Source organism: Pleurodeles waltl, chromosome 3_1 (genome assembly GCF_031143425.1).
Source record: "Pleurodeles waltl isolate 20211129_DDA chromosome 3_1, aPleWal1.hap1.20221129, whole genome shotgun sequence".
Taxonomy (NCBI): domain Eukaryota; kingdom Metazoa; phylum Chordata; class Amphibia; order Caudata; family Salamandridae; genus Pleurodeles; species Pleurodeles waltl.
Window position 1 is genome coordinate 1,837,829,347 of NC_090440.1, and position 24,132 is coordinate 1,837,853,478.

Genomic DNA, 24,132 nt, shown 5'->3' on the forward strand with positions numbered 1-24,132 from the left:
ATTGTACCTGGGGTAACAATTCTCTCTGCCTGACAGGTTTCGTTGACCCCATAGAAAACAAAAGACTGACAGCATATGCCACTAAGCCCGACAGTTCCTAAAACCGCAGCCGCGCGCACATGCGCAGAACCCGTGTGCAGCTGCCAGTGCAAAACAAAGCAACGCGGAGAAAGGAAATAAGGCAGGCCTATGCAAATCCCTGCTTGATTATTGGACGGTCGTGGAATCCCGGCGTTGAGCCGTGCGCAGAGGCAGCTGAGCGAAGTACCAAGGAAGGAGATATAAATGGAGGGGATGTAAGGACTAGGAGAAGAGTGCCTGGGTGAGCAGCAGGACAGAGACACCGTCTCCCCTCATAAAGACTCCCTCCGAACCGGGGAATAAGCACAAAGCTTTCCGACTTCAGCTACAGTGTTAGCTAAGTTTGGAAGGGAGGGAAAGGGGACCCGCTTTGCCTCGTTGGGTTGTCACTGTCCGCTGCAGACGACAGTACACAACTGGGCTGTTTTGCTGCTGAAATACTGCAAAGGAGAACTGCTTCTGCCTACACTCCTAAAATACTGCGAAACAAGAGGTGTCTAGAGACGGGCGACAGCTGTCACCATGAGCAGGGACGAACAGAGCTGCTGCGGTGAGTACTTGCGTTAGCAATCACCAGGGTGCTTTAATGCGCAGAGAGGTCAATTTAATTAGCATGTCATACACGTCAACGTACATATACATTAACGCGTTGTTGGTGGATATTTCCACAAGTAAAATATTTCCATTACTATGCATAAGATTCACATTATTGATATGTCATTTGTAGCTCAGTAGGCCAAGTGCACACCTGTAGGTTCTAATTCACAAGACTGGTGGTTCCCTCAAGGGAAGTAAACTGCTTTTGCTTCATAGGCTATCCTTGTGAATTATATATCTACCGGGGTTCCCAGGGATACTTAAGTGCATCATTTTTGTTTACTACTACACCCATAGATTCTAGGTTGGAAGTTTAATGCAGGACTGGCTCAGCTTTTCCACCATCTAGGATGGATACTTTGAGTATCATTTAAATGTGTAATCATAACACAAGTTATTGAACTTCTTAGTAATACCAAAAAATGATTCACTCTGTAGTCAATATTATAATCACGTATACAATCATATACATTTTCCTTTGAGAGCCATACTATATGGATGTCCATATAACACTTATCATAATATCATCATTTTATTAGTGTGTATATGAGTTAGTCACTGCAAACAGGGATTATACTGGTATTACCAGCACTCACATTTCCCTCAAATATAAGTCCTGTTAGCGAATATCTATATATGTGTTTGTGTGTGTGTATGTGCATGTGTAAATATATATATGGTGCACTATATATAGGGAGTATCCATTAGCTCTTTCAGCGAGTGTAGAGCCTCATTGGTTTATTAAATAATTTGCTGGTATGGAGACTGTTATGCTTTGCCTCCATTTAGAAGCTGCAGAAGATACAAAACTAACCATTTTGTGTCTACTTACACAATTTAGAGTCTGTCCCTCACAGCATCCTTCAGATGTTTAGGATTCTTTACCTACATAAGCAATAAGGTTCTCCCATGAGAGCTGCAGTTTTTAATTTATCTGGAAAGATACAGGTTGATGGTAAAAGCGTGAGGCAAACAATTGTGCATTCACTAAATCTATGATTCTTTTATGAGAAGAGCAATAAATCTACCATTATGTAATTTGATTTTGCGAAGGCTCATTTTATATATTGAATAAGAAGTTGATTTTGTGGGATAGCAAGACTACTCACCAGAGGGTTTTGGGCATTAATAGCAGCGTTTGGTCCGAGGAAGACCAAGCAGTGGTATAAAACTGATGAGCACTAAATTGAGAGCAGAAAAAATCTAAAGAGTCTTAAGTTCTTGCCTGAATAATAATCAGCATTTCCAAACACTAGGGAATTTCATAGGTTTTAAGTTCATAGAATTACATTTGCCATAGCTTGGGGAAATAAGTTGGTCGTCTCAGGTCTCTTACAGGAGTTTGGCTACAAATCCTTGAGTAAATACAAAATATCTGTGTCAGCTGGGCCGTTGTGAAACAGGCCTACTTTTTATTTGATTTGTATTTGCTATATTGAATCTCAAGGGAAAGTATTCTGATGTTTGTTGGTGGATGCAAGACATTTAGAGCAATCTTTATTATTTATTTTTAGAGGTGTTGCTCCAATCGAAAAATATTTTCACGTGAGTCAACTGGGCATGTCTTACTCTATTTCTTTATCTGGAGACATATTTGTAGAGGATTATATTTGTAGACCTCTCTAGAAAAATATGATTTCGTTCCAGAATTGGCACATTCCTTTAAATTGCTTCACTTTGTGTGATAATCGTTTATTGAATGAATGGTTGAGGGTAACTTCAGTAACAAATTTAGCTGAAAGTCCAAACCCCCATGACTTTCAATTATTCTCCCTATCCTGTGCCCTGGGTTTCAAGGAAATAGTGTAGTTAGTCCTCTAGAGTGGAGTTGCTTAATTGACACGATCGTCCAGAATTTTATTAATCATCTCAGATATAGAATAATGTATATAATATGTCTGTTATTGCAATGCATATCTATGTAATCACAATTTGAGTACCATAGGTGCACACAAAGGCTGAAAGTGTAGTTGAAGAATGCAAAAAATATATATAGTTGGATTTATAATTGCATTCCTCCACGTAGTATCTGTTTAGACTAAGCAATCATGAATATTTAATTTGTATTAAAATACATACATTTTATTTTCAATTGAATGGCCCGGTCGTTTTTTTAAAGGCATTTGTATACCTATCCAGCTGCAAGAATAAACATTTATACGATCATTATAATAAAATCACGGCATTGCCATTTTTATATCCGAACGAATTGCCTGTGCTCAAAGATTTTGATGGGCAAAATATGTGCCCTCTTTTAGTTTCCTTCGAGCTGCTCCTGTTTAATTACATTTCCGGGGGCTTTTTCATATATTTGTGGTGCATTCAGGTAAAGTTCATTTATAGAGTTAGCCAAGGTGGTATTTTTTAGTCAGTTAAAAAAAAAAAACACTTTTATTGTTTGATTTGTAAAATAGAGTTTCTTCCAAACCATTTTAGGGTGTGGTGTTCACTGTGTATTTATCCATTGGAAGACAGTGGATTTAACTGCATACACAACTTAGATTTTAGTATAATTTGACTTTCAGACATTATTGGTGGAATCATTTGAGAGCACCCGCTGTGGTGAGTTTGTGCTGACTGCACATTCATATTTTTGCAACATTGAAAAGTGCAGTTGATCAATAAACACTAAACATGTGCCCCTACTAAATACTGATTGTGACTTTCCATTGCAGGATCGGTTGCCAATTACCTAACTTCTGCTAAGTTTCTCCTTTACGTCGGACATGCATTATCCACATGGGTAAGTTGAAAGGACAGTTCCTTCCCTGTTTTACAGTTCATATGCCGCCGTCAGCTCTAATGGGGTCAAAGGCTTACTGGTTTTGCTTTGCTTGGTGCAGAAACAGCAGATCCAATAGGAGGCACACAAGATTACAGACTACCTGGTTGCTGGCCACTTAGAGGCACCATTCAGCATTTCACAAATTCGCCACATTACCCAATAAACCAACGTGTCTCTAAGGATAACAACATGACTTGCCCACGTTAAAGTGATTTGTAGTTGTGGTATTAGCAGAACCTCGTTAGTTTTTAAGATGCTCACTGTGTATATGGATGGGAAAAGTAACGTTATTTATTTGAAAGAAACAAGGAAATAGAGCTGGGATAACTATTAAATTGGAAAGATTGTTGTTTGTCACAATATTTTTTACCAAATACGAGACTGCAGTTTGATTGCAAAAAGCTCTGGTGGTCGTTTCCTGTGCAGACTGTGTGAGATTTGCTTTATGATAGTTCTGGAAGAGATACTGAGAAACTTGCTTCCTACAGAGAAGTCTCTGACCTAGTTTGCATTGGTACCTGTTGCTCATCAAAGTGACACCACCCACAGTACTAATTGTGTTAAAATATTTGGGACAGTGTAGAACAAAGTAATTCACGTCGAAGATTGCTTACATTGGCAAATGATCAGGTGAATAACACAATACAATAGTAAAACCTTTTCCTGTTGATGTTGGCAGTCACAACGAAGGATCACTGGACAAGTTAAAACATATGCTTCAACTTCGGGCAATGGCACTTGTCCTTTTTACATATTAGAGGTTGTGCAGGCTTCTCACTTCACTATTATTGAATTTGAGAGCTTACACAGAAAAATACCCATTACTGGATATGCCACTGCCTCTCACAGACAGACAGCAAGCCAGACACAGATCACCCGTCTCCACTTCCTGTTGATTAAACAGATCTGTCATATTTTCTGTAGCCAATCCCTCAGACAACTATACTTCTTCCATTTTACATGGATTAATTGTCATTTGCGTCAGTAATGTGTCTGGGTTCATAATAAAGCAAGACTACATTTGCAGAACTTGTAACTTGGAGGGGGGTCCTGCCACAGCCTTTACATTTGAAATAGTGGTCATCTGACACCGACATCCCTCTAAGCTGGATACTTTTATCTTCCTACTTCCTACATAGAGTTTCACATTACTTAGTGCACCTCTGTGGTGTCTCATGGCATCCACAAACATTTCCGTCCGTCACAAATGTGCAACTTTTTAGCTTCTAAACATATAACAAAGGGCTAATCTGACAACAAGATGGGTTCTTTTATCTTCCTACTTCCCACATAGAGTTTCACATAATGTAGTGCCCCTCTGTTGTGTCTCATGGCACCCACAAATGTTTCCACCCCAAATAATCACCCTTTTAGCATCTAAACCATATAATTAAGGACTAATACCTGTTGAGAAAAATGTAGCAGAAAGCAGGAACATTTATAGTGAAAATACAATGATGTGCATTCACACATATATATTGGTAAGTTCTGTTTAGAATCTGGGCCTGTGAGAACATTAGATGGGTCGATAAGAACTTCTGGTGGAAACTAATGAACGCACATTGATAATTCTGGGGGACTAACATTCACACAGGACACCAAGCTATTGGTATTTTTAGCCCATTTACATCTGTAGTATTTTCACTTAGCCAATAATGCCGGGAAATAAGATGGTCCCAGATAGAATTTTATTCATTTGGGTGCACCTTTTAGGATCCCCAGAATTTTAATTGATGATGTTTTTGCAAGGCTACAGAGTCTATATACAATTGAAAAAAAGTGAGCTGACAGAGCAGGAAAGTGGAGAAGACGCAATAACTCAGAGAAGAACGATGTAGCCTTCCCCTGAAACTTGGCATGATTCTTCATTTTTAGGAGCACATGTGAACGTGTGTTACTGGCCACCATGCACGGTGGTCACTTCATTTACTATATACAAATTAGGTAGTGTACTAAGCCACCTGTCCCGTGGACCATTGGTTGGGAGGGGATGAATAAATCTAAAAGGTGGAGGTAAGCAAAAGTGGGGTTGTCCCAAAAATACATTAATGGAGTAAGCACAGAGATTGAAAAGGAATGACAAACTACTCTGAGAGGCATCAGAGGGCTACAGTGGTTAGTGGAGATGGCATACTTGTGTTCTAAAGTTAAAATGGGTGGCAAAATTTACTTTTTGGGGAGTTGGGAAAAAGACCTGGTACAAAGCTACAGAAAGAGAAATTGTGCATCTCAACCTCAGCTTTTTAACTTTGTGTGGCCACTGTGACTAATTGTAGCATTCATTCAGTAACAGTGTAGGTGGATAAAATATAATAGGAAACAAGAGGCATCTTTCCTGGTTAAAAATGTCTTTTTGATAACAAAAATAAGAAAAGGCTGAGAGAATAGGCAGTTACCACACAGTCCAGGAAGCCTTACAGTAATTTTACTTAGACGAGTTCCACTTTATTTTTCAAAGTGCTCACGTTGATAGCATTGCCAAGTCAGAAGAGACAGACATGCCAAGTACAGTAAACTACTCTAATAAGATATCAACCTTGAATTCTTGTAAAAGGTGCATATTTGTTAAGATCTGCAGCTGCAAAGAGGTGGAAGCGAGACTGATCAACAGAGGTAGTATTGGAAGAATTCCACAGATCTGTCTGGACTGCATACATCTAACTTCACATTGCCCTGCACCATTAGGTATAAAGAAGAGGTACATCCAGGGACCTCCTGGGAGGGACCTGAGGTCCCATCTGCTTTAAAGGCAGTCTTTTAAAATGTACTAGGGTGTAGGCGACACTTTTTCAACTGGGTGAAATAACATTGTACTGTTCATCGTATTATATTCTTCTTGTTAATAGCACCCATTTTACATTAAGCAGGCCTGTTGACAAGTTTAGCATCCTGCTTGCAGCATATTCCATTTTTAAAAGCAACATCTAAACATCTGGTGGTCTGTTACATAATGTCTGCCTTCGTTTTACTAGCCAGCACACACCGGAGAATCCTTCGTGTTCATTAGTCCAGTAATTGGATGACAGCTCATGGTTATACATCCACTGGTCCAAAACACGTTTGCACGTTTCATACATTGAATGACTGATGGACAGCGGATGTGCATGTTGATGAAGTAGGCATTTACATACAATTGATACATGATATGTGTTTGTATATAGGATGCTTGTGTGGCTCAGGTGCCACAAATGTTGTTACATTAAAATAAGCAGTTTTAACAAAAGACAGACATTACCTGGATAATGAAACGGAATCAACAGCAGACATTTTCACACGAGAACTAGAAGCTATTTTTAGAAAATCAGGGTAATATACTGCTGTCCTTAGCATGTAGTTACATTTCCACTTTATCAGGAGGTTCATGAAGTAAAGGCAGAGACAGCCTCCCCATATACCGGTTGTCTGTCAGTCCTTTGATACAAGCTTTGGGCTAGAAATCTATTCATCTGTATTCAGTGTGAACACTCTTTCTTCACATCATATATTTTCTGGCGTACAACCATAATCTGCATCCCTGTGACCCATAATGCTTATCAGATGCACTGCATGGGAATAAAGTGCAAGGAGAATATAAAAATGCATGCATTCTTGTTAGTGTTGCAACTGTATATCTTGCTGGATGCTCATATTGTTTTAGGCAATTATAGCATGTAATCAACACAGGAGTAATTAAACAACAAGTGATGTTAGCCAATACCCCCTTCAGAAGAAATGGATTGAGAAGAGGTGTTAATAGTAGATGTGATCTCGGTAGCAGCAATTTGTTTGGACGTCACTGAGCTCCAGGAAGGCTTGCAACATTTTGCCAATGATATACGTTTTTTCTTTATCTTCGTAGGGAGATCGTATGTGGCATTTTGCAGTCGCTCTCTTTTTGGTTGAACTTTATGGCAACAGTCTTCTCCTAACAGCGGTCTACGGGCTAGTCGTTGCCGGGTCCGTGCTTCTTCTGGGAGCCATCATCGGAGACTGGGTGGACAAGAATGCAAGACTTAAAGGTAAAGAAACATTGATATAAATACATTACTCATCCAAACGGAAGACTAAAGCACCATTCTTTTTTGCTTCATCCCTTGAATTGTATTAATGTATTTGTTCCTTTTAGAAACGTCATCTTTTTAATCGAATGGATTTTCTTTCCTTCCTACCATGCATTACATAATAGCATGCGTTATTTTCCTAAATGGAAGCAGTCTGTTAGGGTGCGCCTTCTCCTTTACTAAGCATGCTGTTATTTTGCTAGTACGCTCGCATACGTTCGTTTTTTTAACCATGCAACAAATTCTTACCTGTGCTTCTTTTGTTCCTGAACAGTGGCACAAACTTCTCTGATTGTTCAGAATGCCTCAGTCATCATTTGCGGCATGGTGCTAATGGTCGTCTTTCTCTTCAAAACACAGATGACATCCATGTACCACGGCTGGCTTCTTGTAAGTCCTGGACTCCTCTCCGCCTAGTTTTAGTACTATAAAATTACACATGTACAGCTTTTTGTCACGTATGAAGTTTCTTTAATCAGGAAACATCTTTGTTCAAAGGCTGGATATTGCTGAACATTGCATCTGAGTACATTAGACTTGAGCCTGCCCTTCTAGTTGCACACCACGAAAAGGTGTTAATCTGCTTCTTTCTGTCCCAAGCAAAAATAGGATCTTCGAAATGTATTTAGTTGTTAAGTTCTTCATTAAAGTTGTTTGGATTTCCCATGAATTCTTGCACTGAAACTTCTCATGAGGAAGTAAGCACGGTTATAATGCTTTACTGTTTCTTGTTTATTTTCAGACAGCTTGCTATATCTTTGTCATCACTGTCGCCAACATCGCCAACCTTGCCAGCACCGCAATGTCGATCACAATTCAGAGAGACTGGATTGTGGTGGTTGCAAATGAAGATAGGGGCAGGCTCGCAGGTAAATATGGTTTTCTAATGTAAAATATTTACAGGCTTACATGGCTACATATCTTTTCTTTACAGAGGAACACTAGGGCATTTTATCAGCATTCTTTTAGTTTGGCACATTACTGGCTAAGCCAGTGGTTCCCAACCTGCGGTCCACGGACCCTAGGGGTCAGTGACACATTCCCAGGGGTCTGCAGGCCTGGGCTGGGAGGAAGGCACCTCTCCACCGGGGGGACCTGATAATCATGTGTGTGTTTTTATATTTATTACTTCCTTTGTTCAGCAGTTTTAAAAGCACTTCAAAGTTCCTTGTACATCCAGCAGCGTTCGGGCAAAAATAAAAGCATCAAGATAACTAGTGATTAATTTACCTGCTGGAGAGAGATGGGAGTTTTGTCTAGTGGCAGTTGTGACTCAACAGTAGCGCAGATGGTTAATATGCCTGCTGTAAATAATGTGTATCATGCAAATAACAGTATTTTATGTGCATAGCACAGTGGGGTACTGCTTTTGTCACAGAGATTCTTTTGTTACTGTGCAGTTCATAAGTTACAGTCATAATCTAGCACAGTGAGCTACGAACTGACATTAAAGAGCTGCATGCAAACTGCGTGGCACAAAATGGAAAGTTGTTTTTTTCCAGTCTTTCGTTTTCCTTATGCTGCTAAACAAGGTTTGCATGTGTAGAAATACATTCTTATTATTAAAGTCAATGCTAACCACTGTGTTGTTTTCTCAATCCTGAGCTTGTGCTTCTCCAAACCAAGCACTCTTAGAACTTGCCTACCAGCGTAGATGATATATGAATCCTACACCTTATAGTCCTCTGTAAAGTGCTCCAGCACCCTACACTGGTAAGAGAGGTGCTATAAAAGGCCCTTATGGTTTTACTCCCTTTCTCACCGCATGTTTTTGTAAAAAGCTTTCTCAGATCCTATGTACCTAAAAATAAAAACAGAAATCACTTGGGAAATGTTGAATCTGACCTGACAATACAGCTTCGTAAATAAAATGATATATTGAAAAGTTAGTCGGCGAGATGCAGTGCCAACTTTCCCATTAAATTTTTTCGATTTTTTTCATTATTTCTTCAATATAAAATAATTATACCTTTAGTAATTTGAGTAATTGTCTAGTGTGTAGTTGTTTGTGTATTTTTTGCGAATTACTGTTTTCATGTTTGAAATTTAAATTGCAAAAATTGTGTGGGGATCTCCGGCTTCCAGTAATGATTCAGTGGAGCTCCTCACTCATGAGTCAAAACGTTGGGAACCACTGGGCTAAGCCTAAGGGTAGGCCTTTTTTTCTCTTTGTTTACCAAGAAGATTTCTTACCCAGTTGTTCTTTTGCATTTCATTATGCGCATGCTAGCTACCAATTTTTCATTTTGCTCATTCTTAGTACAAATTATAATCCACAGATACTTTTTCCATGTTAGTAGTAATTAGATCAAATTTGAGGCGCAATGATTGGATCACATTGGCATGGTAGGGTATAGGAGTGAGAATATTGGCCTTTCTGTATTTGACAGTTTGGTGTTATGATTATGATTACCAAAATAGACTATACAAGAACAAATATTTATGTAAAGAGAACATTGCTCCCAAAGACACCAGGATGTGAAGTATATTTGCCAATTTTTGCGTACTACTGTTATTCTACATATGTAATATGAGCTATGTATCTGAAAACACCGAAGTTCAAACACTTTTCCATCTGCTGTTGAGAGCTGCCATTTCTTAGCTAACATTTTGGTAAATGAGAAAATTGACATAGATTTAGTTCGAGTTTTAACTAGAAAGAACAGAATAAATAAGTGTGGACTAGGGTAAGAATAATGTGCTGCCGTCTTTGACCTGTGTAACAATACTGTAAATAGAAATATCAGTGCCTTCTCTTACTTATGCAAGGCAGCGTTTTCAGACTATGAAAATAGGAGGTGTAAAGTCCCAGATGCAGTGCAAATCTAATCCATATCTATGTGCTGTATGCTTTTTTCGCATTGTTTATAATTAACTTATAAATTATTATCCCAGTTTAAAAAGCCTTTGCTCTTTGCTTGAGAATGTTCTTTCTGCTCATGAGTTGCAGATAGACAAACAAACTGGCTACGGTTTCTCTTAGTTGTTTTGTATGTTCACAGTCGTTTTGATTGGCTCTTGCTTTATAGGTCAAACACGAGATGCTTTTCATAAAAGCCATCTGCAATAATTGGGTGTGTAGCATGATGACGATGATGTCGTTGAAAGATTTTTTACATTCCCGGGAACAGACTATTTCCTTTCTCACATTACGAAATCTAGTGTGCTGTTCAAGTTTAAACAACAAGGCTGATATTATAAATTAGCATGTAATATTTCACTGTTAATCAAGCAGACAGATGGGACATAGTAAAAATTCAGAGATGGGAGGCAGGCCTTGATATCAGTGTAGTAAAGCATGAAACAGTATAATAATGCTCCATGGAAAAATAATGCAGTGCTATATTTTACAAGAGTGCAGAGCCCTTATCACCGTATTGATATATTTGTCAATAACAGGGCTGCATTTTGCACGTCCAAACAATCAACATATTTTGAGAAGTATTCTTATGTCTCCTGTAGTATCACATGCTTAAACATTGGGCCATGTATCCAGTTCGTCTCAATGATCAGTGTCATCCATCAAGTAACGATTCATTGATCTCCTAGGAGATACAGTGTGTTTCATGACCATCCTCTGTTCTAAAAATGAGAAAAGTAGATTTGGGTGGTTCAACGCTCCGTTAAGTAAGAGCGAAGATAAGAAAACTGTACAAGAGCACATGGAATTCTCAAAAAAGCATAGCTTCTTCAGTATTTCTGCAAACTTGTTAACTTCTGGACATTGAGACCCACTTTCTCCTGTTATATGTGATCTTGCATGTTCGCCCCCATATCTTGCAAAGTTTACAGATGCATTGGTAACCATTCCAAATAGTGCTCTTGGAACTGTTCTGCAGTGTGCCGGTTCACCTTGCTCTTTGATATTTCATAAGACAAGTGCTTCCAAAATTGGAACAGAATTCGGCAAGTTGTAAACATTTATCTTACTTAAAGATCTTATCTTAAACTCACACTTTGGAAACTCCCTTATCACCGAACGGTGAAGCGAGTAGATCTTTAGTGAGTTTAGTGTAGAAAGAGAAAAGTGAATTATTAATTCTATGTATTTGAAGTGGAATGATCTAAATCCAAGTTGCAAACATAGACCATTTAATTGAGGCAGATTGTGCGCTTGAGGAACTTAGGGCCTGATTTAGAGTTTGTCAGATGGGTTACTCCCTCACAAAAGTGACGGATATCCTGTCCGCCGCATTACGAGTTCCATAGGATAAAATGGAATCGTAACATGGCGGACAGGATATCCGTCACGTTTGTGACAGAGTTACCCCATCCGCCAAACTCTAAATCAGGCCCTTAGTCATTAGACTGCATCACCCCTCAAAATAAAGCTGCTTTCTATATTTTATTGTGATAACGGACAACACGTTTGATTTCCTAGGCAGATAGCGATCAATCTAAGTGATTTCAGTACGTTCTTTGTACTCAGCCGTTTCGATATATTTCCTTTTAGCAGCAGTAGACCAAGCTTGAAAGTTGAGTAATCTGTTTTCATTTAAAACCCTGGGACAGATGATGATTTCCAAATGAAGAATATTTGAGTGCTTGTCTAATTTCGTCACATACTAAAGTGTGAGTGAAGCTGAACATGTCCGAAGTGTGAGATCTGTTTCTGAAGTTTCTTGTTATGTCTCCTGTCCTAGACTCATTTATGAATCATCAAATGATTGGCCCGGATATTTCAGTTCCCCCTATCCTTCTCGGCACTCCCAGTGGTAGAAAGGTCTTTTAATATGAATTTTAAAGTGCATTGAATGGGCAGGTACAATATACCACTTCAGAATTGTATGGGCATGCAAGTTTGCAACCTATGTCAAAATGAAATACATTTGTCATGTGCTGCATCTCTCAACATATATTCATATTCATTCAGAAACCGATGGGCCAGGCATCTCCTGCAGAGTATTGCCAACAAAGTTGACAGCTTATCTCATATTGTGTGTCATTATGAACATTTTCAGCTAAAATGCTTGCATGCACAGAAGAAATGCTTGCTACTTGGCCAATCATTCTGTCTGTTTAGATATAGGCATAGAAAGAGATGTTTGTTGTGAATCACTGGCAAATAGTATGCCTGTTTTTAACCATGCGCAAGAATAAAGTTCTAATAAAAATAGTTAAGCATATACCTGCCCAGTAGATAATACACCAGCTTTATTTCTAGACATTCCAGTGGTAATCTAGTTGTTTTATGGTTTTGCAGATAACTGCAAAGTCAGAATAAGAAGCACCTGTGTTGTGGCTGTGTTCTACTTCAACTTGCAAACCTTCAATTTCCTTCGTTTCGAGAGCAGGCAGCCTACTTGATTGTAGACTAAGTTTGAGTAGTGTGCCTGTTCCATCCTATTTGGTAACTAACTGCACGTCCAACATGTACAGCTACTAAGAGGAACTATATTTAGCAAATACACTGAGAACTGCCAGCTGGTAATCTGCATGTTTCTATGATCTCTTGTCACTCTAAGCAGTGGGCAAGGGGTGAACAGATGGACTTTGTACAGGGAAGTCTTGTACAAACGTGTGTTCCAGTGGCTTATGTGGGCAAAGCTGAGTGTGGAAAATTGAGAACCATTCCAAAGTTCTGTTTGTATTTCAAAATGAGCTAATTTGAAAGAGGTTGTCGGAGGCAGTAGGAAGAATAATAAAAAAATGCTGAGACGGTTATAATGAAATCACTTCCAGGCGTGCACAGCTATTTTAGCAAAATAAACCAGTTTGTCTGGCTCTACTTTGTACAGGGCTAGCAGTAGAAGTCTAGTCCGACTGCCCCATGTGCACATGCTAAAACTGTTTGGCACACTACTTGTATGAAGGACCTGATTGGGTCACTAGGAAGTGCGAGGACTCGTAGTGCGTCTGTACTGCCTTACTAAATAGCACTGTCCAGGCTCTGAAATCTAGAAGTGCTAGTACCTGAGAGCTCAACAGTACCACCCGTTCAAAGCACTAGTTCTCAGAAACAACCTGATCACATTCTGCCCAGGGCAATGAGATGCACATGCGTGTTATGAACCTAGACCCCCCTCTTTCCTTAAGTCAAACTCATGTGGCATAGTGTTCAGGCTTTGTGCAAAAGGACAGCACCAACTGTGATGCATTTCTTTCACAAACAATGCGTTAAATGCCAGCAACCTGACTATCCCAAATGATCATGCAATATTACTTCATTATGAAAGAACTCTTCTTTCAATATGTATTTGCGAACTATCAATTGCCAATATTGAAATGTTAACTTTTGAATTTCCCCTCAGATATGAATGCCAACGTGCGAAGAATTGACCAGCTCACCAATATTTTGGCACCGATGGCAGTTGGACAAATCATGACCTTTGGCTCTCCAGTGATTGGCTGTGGATTTATTGCTGGTTGGAATCTGGTGTCTATGTGTGTTGAATATCTTCTGCTCTGGAAGGTTTACCAGAAGACTCCTGCCTTAGCAATAAAGGCAGGCCAGAAAGTAGAAGAGAAGGAATTAAAGCAAATCAACATTCTGAGAGGTACCCTTACACATTAAAGAAACAGCTTGGGGCTACATTCATTATTATTTACTCAATTCCGATTTGGTTTAGGTAGGATAATTCAAAGGTCCTACCAACTAGTAACATTATAGGTTTTGTATAGACATAGTTGGTATTTAATTTACAAGAATCTGCAACAGTGTGTGGTGCACCATTGTTCGCACTAAGGTGGTTGAATGTAAAGGAAGAGGTAACATGAGCCTGAGGTCCAAATCACTGTGCTTATGTTTTGAAGTCAGAATCAAAGCACGTACTGTGTTCCCTCTAAACTGTACAAATACAGTCACCGAATCACCCAAGTGCCATTGTCAAGAACATAGATCAGTATACTACTGCATGTACCACAATAGTATTTAGAAGCTAAAGGCATTCAATGCTTAGGTCATCCGAGCTGTTGCCAGCACCCAAAGGCAATTTACTTTTTAAAGTGTTTTATGTAGGATCATCTGTCATTATTCACTAGTGGAGGTGGACTCTCCTTTTCCCTCTACAGGTTTAAGCCCCTCACATTTCACTTCACTCTTTTAAATCTAACACTGTTAGTTTGGCATCAAAGGCACCCTCGTTTATACAGTTCTTTCTGCTCAATTATGTTAGTTGGAATTTAGTGTTTTGTTCTTTGCATTTTCTCAATAAGTTTAAAGTCTCACTAACGTATTTAACAAAGTAGTTTACCTTTTATGTGAAATTTGTGGTGTTCTGAATACTTTACTTTTCTGTCTTTAGATTTAGAAAACAATCCAGATAAACTCAAAGAAGACTCACAGTTGATGGGTGGGAAAACTGTAGCAGTTGCTGAGCCATCGAAGGAGCCCAGCTGTGTGGACCGGATAACAGAGCCCTTCCGCACATTTAGAGATGGATGGGTGGCCTACTACAACCAGTCTGTGTTCATGGCAGGCATGGCTCTGGCATTCCTCTACATGACCGTTCTGGGCTTCGACTGTATCACCACTGGTTACGCCTATACACAAGGTCTTAGTGGTTCTGTACTTAGCCTTCTGATGGGAGCTTCAGCCATTACTGGTATCCTGGGCACTGTGGCTTTCACTTGGCTAAGGCGCAAGTGTGGCCTCATCCGCACAGGCTTCTTCTCTGGAATTGCCCAGTTTTCTTGCCTCATCCTGTGTGTGGTCTCGGTCTTCATGCCTGGAAGCCCGCTAGATTTGGCCGTTTCCCCATTTGACGACATCAGCTCAAGATTATTTGCATCAGCGCCACTTCCTACTTTTGCCCCAGATGTGAATGAAGTTTTCCTGACAACTGGAATGCCCATCACTGTGAATGGTTCCACAATACTGAATGATGAACCAGAAAACTCTGTGCCTTTGATCTCTGTCAGTCTGCTTTTTGCAGGCGTTATTGCTGCTAGAGTCGGTAAGTAAAGTGCCTGCCGGCTAATTGTTCACATGACTTGATTTGCATTCTTTCTCATGTTGTATCACTTACTGTCTAAAGACTGACACAACGTGTAGCACGGTGAAGTGTATTGCTTTATGCAACTATATTCTTGCTACATTTGCGTGTATTTTCACATGGGATGGAGTAGAACTCTCTTGGAAGCCTCTTTGAGGGATGTCTTCCTACAGCTCTTTATTAGATTTCAAAATAATCCCATTAAACTCACATAAAAGATAGGATCCTTTACATATCGAGGGGCTGGGTGAGCACAGAGGTTATTTTGTTCTCACAAAGAACTTTGAAAACAGTAGATGCATTTGAGTTCATTAGATTGAAATGATGGGTCATACAGCCCACAAACCAGTTAGCCTACTGAATTATTTCCTGAAACCACTACGGGGTGGGTACCAATCAGCGTTGCACACTATTTAAACCCTGTACTGTAGTAGGGAGCCTATATGCTAGGTCACCCGCTGAAGTATTTCCTTGGAACCGAGTGGGTGAGTTCTGCCCTATTTGTCGCACTGTTGAAACAGCATATAACAAGTACATTGTTTTCCCCACTTGAAAGACCTATTTTGAAAAGTACTTCTGCTGTTTCAATGGTTGCCTAAACACATAATATTAAACATTATGCACGAGATCTACAGTTTTAAGCCATGTAGGCCCCTGCGCATTGCCTTCAAATACTGTTGTCTTTGGACAGCCTGATGGCCTGTTATTCTGCATTTGTGACTCATGTTAGTTCCAGAATGCTCTCTCAAGTGGTGCAAGACCGACGGCCTGTTTCTCTCCCTTCAGGAAAAAGTTGAAGAGTCTATTTGGTTAGACAGGTAAGTAAGATCAGAGGCAAAGTCAGGTAGTGTGGGCTAAACAAATATAGTTACCCAAGTCAGTCAATCATGTGTGAGGTAAAACACACAGGTGTTGTCCATTGATTTAAAGAGTTATTCTAATGTTTGGATGAGTCAGTTAAAGATTTGTGGCGACAGTATTATCAAGGTAACTTTTTGTTACAGTTTAAATATTACAGTGCCTCACGTAAGGCGACTGATCAGTTAAAGGACAGTCTCCTGTTCTTCCTAGGAAAACTAATCCTAATGTTGTAAATAGTTAATAAAAAAGAAATAGTACGGATTTACTTGTTTAAACAGCACGAAAGAGTGTGGTGTTCATTGACTACGTTAGCAACATTTAGTGTATGGCAGGGTTGCAATGTTTAACATGCAAGTGACATCAAGATCCAACCACGTATGTAGCAGACTTAAAATACTTATTTTGGCTCCTATTATTTGCTTTGGATCCATGAATATGTAGCACATCCTGTTTCTGGAAGCGCTGTCAGAAAGGCGGCCATTTACCTGTTTGCAGAGACTACTTATCTGATTGAATTTTTTGAACTTCATAATGAAATGACGTTCTCAACAAATGTGTTTGGCAGGCAGACTGTACTGGGTAGCTATTAACAGTGTTGGCGGTGGTAGGCCCATTATTGTAATTAGTTGGAGAAGTTACAAATGCGTACTGCAAATTATCTTTCGAATAGAAATATATCACTCAAAGGAGGCAGATTTATTTATACGTTCAGATTTGAGATACAGATGGCAAACACAATTACATATTTCAACAGTGTAAGTTGTGTTTAGGCAAAGTCGGTTTCAGAGTCCATTCTTGATTATTGCTGTCCTGCTGGCAAGTGTTGCACCATCACATACCATTTCCTGTTAAGTACACACAGGTGGAGTCACAGACTAGGGCCCATACTTCTTTAAGTTGCATTCTCAGAGTGGTTCGAAGAATCTCATTTATTATGATATGGAGGAGTTGAGACCAGTTTTGGACTAATGTGGAATGCAGAGCGAAACCACATCGGTTGTAATTCAGTTTAACCATTTGAGAATAATTGTGCGATTAAGGGCAAATAAATGATTCTATCATCTTGTGCCTTGTTTTCCTTATCTCTCAATCTTGGCAGGACCAAGAAATGGCCAAAAGCCGAGCTGTACGTTTCTTGAAGAAAATAAACTGACTGTTATCTGCTGCAATAAAGAGGCCGAAAGGCCTTGCCCTCTTGATCTGGGCTTTTAAAGTCATTCCTACAGCCACCTTGCTTCCCACTGGCTCGTGCCTTGCCCAGAATCAGGCGAAATCGAGAACCACTGGCAGTAGGGACAGTCTCCTACCTACTGGAAGCAGCATTGCACTTGTGGCATTATCTGCCTTGTGCGCGGCGGGCTGAACACCTTTCTCTCCATGGTGGGGAACACACTCTACATGCTGTGCTTACTGAGTCGCCAAAGGCTTGTATTTTTAGATTAACTTTGTTTGTTGGTTATAGACATAGATGCATCCGGTCGTCTAAATCCTATGGCCGGCGGGGTCGATGCCGTGCACTTAGTGCATAGATCTTAGAACTCGCCATAAATGCACATAGCTCCTGAAGGAGATAAGACAATTTAGCTCATCATCTGAAATAATTTATACAACTATCCTATAATTACAATCCTATACTCACAAACCGTGTCCATTCTCTGTAGTTAACCTTAATTGAGCTTCTGGGTACCCCCTTATAATCTCCCTTGTCTTTACTGTGTAATGAATTGAACATCCATTACAAAGCATGCTTTCTCAGCATTGGGATAAATCTCAAGGAGGTTCCTGAGACATAGTACCCTCCAGTACCTGAGGCACATAACCTTGAGCCCTGAAACCAATAGAGTGAGACACGATTTCTATATTGAAGCAAATTGTTCACTTGTGCCCCTGGTTGAAAATGTTCTCCATACCCATGAGTATGAGTGTCCCCTTTCCCCGCAAACCCAGAATCATCTATTTGCACACAAGAGTGCAGTGATCAACCTGCTCCTGGTGGATCACAAGGGGTGTAAGAGGCAGTCAGACACTCCTTAGATAGTATATGCTAGGATTCTGAGTAATTCCGGGTAAAACATCAAACCTGTGTCGCCTATGACTTCCCTCAAAACTCTTTTAAGTTTGGATAATGCCACAAGAGATTTACCAGGGACCATGTGTTTCCACATCCCCTACACCAGTCCCCCTTCACCAGAAGCTTGTAGTTTGAATCATATACGTTCTCTTTTACTTTAAATTTTGCATTATCTACCCCATATTAACGGCATGTGTCACACATTCCTGCTTTATAGAGATTACTCCTGCTGCAAGTAGGGGTCTTTACTTTATTTATAAAATGTCAGCACTTTCCCATGAATAAAATATAGTCTAGAATTACTTAAGGGCCATTATGCCTGCAGTGCCACTCTGTTGAAGCCATCTCGGCCACTAGTTCTTACCAGATCTTATGTTAATCCTCAATGTTTCCAAATAATAAAGGTGGTTGCCCCATAATGCAAAATATCACAATTTTAAGTGCAAGTAGAAAGCTAGCGTTTCCACCATCCAAAACATGGTGGATGAAGGGAGTTTCGTAAAAAATAGGCAATATTTAGTGGGACTTCTTGGATATATGTACTGTAATTTCAGTATGGCAACTGCTCTCTCCACGAGAAAATGGCACCTGTTTGGAATCTCATGAGTATTTCTAGGCATGTTTATTTTGTTTTATACTTTTATTTCAGAGTTGACTCTGAAATATCTTCAGCCTCATATTTTTGTTTACTAAATGTAGCCCAATGGGTGCAGTACGTTAACAGATTTGCATCACTCGTATACACAAACAATGTCTATTTGGGAAAAAATATAGGTGGTAAAATCATTCTTCATTTGCAGTTTGATTTTCATTGTAATACAGGATCAGGCCTGTGGTGCATTATAGCAGTACAATAAAGTATTTCACATTTTATTATTATTCAGAGTAAGCTGTATGGAAAAGTTGAACTCATGAACAACATTTATATATTCCCTACTTGCCACTTGAAAAGTATTACAACTCCACCATGAGTAGCGTACCGTAAGAAGTAATCCGAAGTTTTCCCCATCAGCTTCTTCATTCAAGTTGTTAAAATGTGCAAGAAGCTCAGGTTACCAACAGTTTTCGAATCAGTATGCAATGGCACACCGTTTCTACTGATTAATGAGATGCATTCTTATGCCTACAATAAAATAGTAGCTAATTACCCTGGTGTTCCATGAATCATGAACATTGTCAGCCTAGAGACAACACGTCTTTGAAATTCTCGAGAACCAGGGGCCTTAAAGCAGAATAGTCAACAAAAAAGAAGATCCTCACTAATCAGTTTTATAGATAGGTGACATTAATGCTATCTCTAAAAAGATGTGTATGCCCACCTAATTTGTTCACCACTCTTTCTTATTTTGAAAAATGCTACTTCTTATATCTGCCTTCACAAAGAGATTTTGAAGATTGTTATTCCTCCTGTAAGCAAGGAGTTGTCTGTCTAGACATTTTTCACCAGTTTCCAATATTATTATCTCTTCATAAGTAGCCATAAAGAAGATTATGTCAGTGAAATCCTAAAAGGTTCTCGGGCCACCTTTCTTTCAAGCTCTGCATGTGTGGGAATGTATGTGTTTATATGGTATTTCTGTAGCGACAACCTTGCCAAAAGGCAGTGGAACACTGTGCATGATAAAAGGCAAGCTAGTGAACAATAAGAGCAGGAGCTGAGTTGTGACATGGAAATGTGTGGCATGTGCACTCGCTATACATCCTTATTATCTTGGTGATGGTGTTAGTTGCCTTTTCCTTTTTGTACATTGATATACTTGAGCATTGACTTGTGAGTATGAGTCCCATGTAGTAGGCGTTCTTGCCATAAGGGTCACCTGTATTGTTTCTTCAGCTGCCATTCTTTCCACAGTGTCTGTCTCACAGGTAATTGCTGCAACAGTATTGTCATTGCTAGTGAATACATCACTGGCTAACATGATGTTTTTATTTTGCAGGTCTGTGGTCGTTTGACTTGACTGTGACACAGCTAATCCAAGAAAATGTGATTGAGTCTGAACGAGGTGTTATCAACGGCGTACAAAACTCCATGAATTACCTTCTTGATCTTATGCATTTCATCATGGTCATTTTAGCCCCTAACCCTGAAGCCTTTGGCTTACTGGTGCTCATTTCCGTTACATTTGTTGCCATGGGTCATTTAATGTACTTCCGCTATGCCCACAAAAACCTGGGCAAACAGCTTCTTGCATGCTGCTCCCCAGATCCAAAAACTATGTCAGTTGATGTACAAAAAGCTGAATCATCTAGTGTATAACAATGAGTATATATATTTGTGTTACTGGAATACAACCAGCTAGTATTGCAATGTTTGCCATGTAACCATACAAACAGAGGTGTTTCTCTTCAATTGACTTTAATTATGAGCATGTCACATCTTTAAAGTATTAATATGGAGAATACTAGGGATCCAGCATCACTGGTTGAGTCCCACTCTATACACACAAATGTCTTTAGTGCAAGATCCGGAGCTCTTAAATTTAAATTACTTTTGGGCAGCAGATCCAGAATCCAGTTGCATTCTAAATAAGAAAGAGTGTCCCTCTTACGAGTATCTGTCCAAACCCTGTTGCCATAACCATACTTTTGATGCCAGAATACATTTTCTATGCATGGTTACTTCACCGAAATAGCAAATGTTGGGTTGCTTGCATTAACCAAAGAAAGGTGTTTGGCAGCACTCAAATGATCCGAATGCAGGGGACTATCTTGCTTTAATTTCCCTCTGAAACAAAAGTGGCTTTGTGGACTAGTCTCAACCCTTCTCACAGCCGACACCTCTAAACGAACCCCCACCTGGATTCACTTTTCCACTAAACCAAAGTCTTAACTTTCCACCAAAGAGGTCATTGTTTTAAAAAATGATGTAGCTTTTGGAATTTCCAGCACACTCATCTGTCAGGAGCTTCACCTTCAGAAACAGAGAGTTGCTCTAAATGTTCATGTAGTACTTTTTCACTATCATAATTCGATGTGTACAATATACTAAAGCAAAAAAAAACACAAAATGTTCAAAACAACGAAGTACAAATTGTTGTAGAAGCTCTGAATGAATTGACGCTTACCCATCGTCGGAGAACAGGATGGATTTTCTCGTGTTACTGCTACTCTCATCAGCTCCATAATTAAAATCAAGAAACGCCTCTGTTTTGTTATTATGTCTGTGTAATGTGTTGTAGTGCAAGTATTGGATTACATGTAAGTAGCACTTCATAGTATTTTATATATGTATATATCCTTGTGCAAACGACAGGACATCAAATGTAGAATGTAGCATTGCACCAACGGCTTAATAGGCAGACCGACTGTAAAGATATCAAGATGTCCAAAGTTTTAGGTTATAGTCTTCCAATTCAGGCACAAAGAAATGTAAGCTAAAGTGAAACGCAAATGGAAAGGACTAAGGGTTTGTTATGTGGGGGAAAATGCACAAAGTATTCACATTTATTGACCAGTCAGTAACGTAAGCAGTCAACCAGTACTTATTTGGCCGGTCTGCATGCAATATAGGAGCAGACATGGATTTTTAAGCTAGCCTCGGACACATTTAATGAATAAGGGGATCAGTGAAGACACTTATAAATGTTAAGTTCAACACACTTTATTTTTTACAATGTTTATACAGAACTGAAAATTCTGAAGCTTTTTTTGTTTGAGATAGTTGTGAAGTGTGTCTTGCAAAAGCACCAGACAAAGAGTTGTGCTTTTTTTGTCTCAATTGTTATGCCTTTGCAGTACACAAGCACATAATCTACACTTTTGCAATAGATGTATATGCACTTTCAGATTATAACTGCACCAATGCTGGATGAGCACTTTTTTCAGGAATTTTGGCATAAAGTTTTAGCTGCCTGCTTTTTACTAATATTGCCAATGTTTTTGGAGTCTTTTTATGATCATTCTTCAATTTCAGTGTCCACTGTACTATTGGCATTTATATAAACAAGTGCAGGAATACCGTATGTTTGTAATGTAACTTTCAGAACCTTTAAAGCTATAGATCCTGCAAAAGTTACCGTACTTTGGTTCACAGTGTCTTTTTCCTCCTCACAATACGTATTTCTTAGGGATCGCCGCTTTGTTAAGAAACCTCCGTCAGAATTGTTTGTGAGCAAAATGTATGTGTGTATATGTATATATATGTATAAATAAATATGTGATTTCATACAATGCAGAACCTTTAATATAACTCTTAGCTACTAAGCATATTTCCTGGGGAACTGTAATCGCTTCTGCGGTGCACATTTATATTAACAGATTTTATATACTTTTTTTCCTTTTTTACAGTAGTGTTTGATACAAGGACATTGAATGGGGGAAACGTATTATAGAAAAACATAATTGTTGCAAGTGTTCAAGTAGTAAACACCCCAGTAGCACAGCATTAGCAACCAGGTGACGATCTAGTAAATCATGTGGTGTCTAGCCTGCTTTAAGTCTTAATCAGGGTTTGTGCCCTCGGGCACATTGAGGGTTTCATAACTGAACAGTGACAGTCCTGAATTGCTGCCACTGTTCCTGGTCCAAATGAAAGAATACTATTGCACTCGCAAATGACCTAGTGGTTCCTTACAGATGTCTACCTCGACTAAGGAAAACTACTATGCAGAACTTGGTGAACAACACCAGCAGAAGTTTACTCCTCGGCCAAGTGTATTAATATGTGATAACCATTGTTGCCGACAGGTTTTGTTCACACAAAGGTGACTTGTATATTCACTTAAAGCATGCCTTATCAGACGAAAGGCCACCAGAGAGCCTCAGAATGTACTGACAGCAATGGTGATCCTGAATGGACTGCTGGTACTCACTGGTTCCATGTTGTACAGAGCTCAGGGAGGCATGTTAGCTGGGATAGTTTGTTGACTTTAATGTGAGCAGCCAAGTCTTATTTGCCTTGTGAATAAAATGTTGTCAGCAATGTCAAGGGTGCTTAATGCAGCAGAAAATAATAATTTTGTGGAATACGTTCTGCCTCTAGTAGCCTATACTAACCTGTAAGAAATTCTTCCAAAATGCCAATTGTATCTCCCCAGAAATACTCTGTATCTGACTTTGATTTATATGAAATAAATTCATGGTTATATATGTCTTGTTTTGTTTCATTCCTAATGTTCTTTTTTTAGTTCATTTTTGGGGAAGGCAAGCTGGTAAAGAGGAGAAAACATGCTGCATGAGAGCCGTTATTGATGCAGTTGGTATGAGTATTGCAGTGAAAACCTGGCCCGTTAGGAAAAAATTTTTTATTAGTAAATCACAATTCAACTACAATGACATTCCATAATTACCATGGCAAAGAGAGACCTAATGCAAGTGCCACAGGAAGCATATGTTAAAGTTACTGTGAGGCATTGACTTTTAGGCCAGATGTAGAGATGGATAGTAACGGAGCATCGTCAGTATTTTGGTGGAAGTGCTGAATCCACTGATAGGCTTTTCTCTAATGTGCTGTTGCTAAGGTGAAAGAAATCTTGCGGGTCGATTCTTTAGAGTTAACACCTCCTCCAGAAATTAAGGGTTTTCCTTATTACTCAGTTCTGAAGCAGGCTCTAGATGTATGTGTCTTCTCCCGCAGGTTTGCATGAAGAGTGCACTGTGACAGATTGCCTTCAGTCTAGGTCATCAAGTAATTATTTTAAAGTGCACATTTGAATAATTCAGTAAGATGTATCACTTTTCTTCAAAATCAGTCCCATGTAACATATTCCTTGGTGACTATAGATAACATTATTTTACCCACCTCTTTTTCATCGTAGCTTTCCG

At 39.3% G+C, this 24,132-nt stretch overlaps 1 protein-coding gene across 1 annotated transcript; it reads left to right on the forward strand.

Annotated features, from left to right (window-relative positions):
* Positions 1–264: 264 nt before the first annotated feature.
* On the forward strand, positions 265–23,455 carry LOC138285664 (ferroportin-like). Its single transcript, XM_069225920.1, has 8 exons — positions 265–631; positions 3,354–3,421; positions 7,302–7,461; positions 7,778–7,893; positions 8,246–8,372; positions 13,755–14,000; positions 14,748–15,398; positions 20,307–23,455. The coding sequence occupies exons 1-8, from the start codon at positions 604–606 to the stop codon at positions 20,624–20,626; spliced, it is 1,716 nt and encodes a 571-aa protein (XP_069082021.1). The 5' UTR covers positions 265–603; the 3' UTR covers positions 20,627–23,455.
* Positions 23,456–24,132: the final 677 nt, after the last annotated feature.

Bases quoted from the DNA above. Each gene is read 5' to 3' on its own strand.
- LOC138285664 (XM_069225920.1), top strand. From the start codon at position 604: ATGAGCAGGGACGAACAGAGCTGCTGCG. The intron at 8,373-13,754 runs GTAAATATGGTT...ATTTCCCCTCAG, and splicing joins AGATAGGGGCAGGCTCGCAG to ATATGAATGCCAACGTGCGA. The intron at 15,399-20,306 runs GTAAGTAAAGTG...TTTATTTTGCAG, and splicing joins CGTTATTGCTGCTAGAGTCG to GTCTGTGGTCGTTTGACTTG.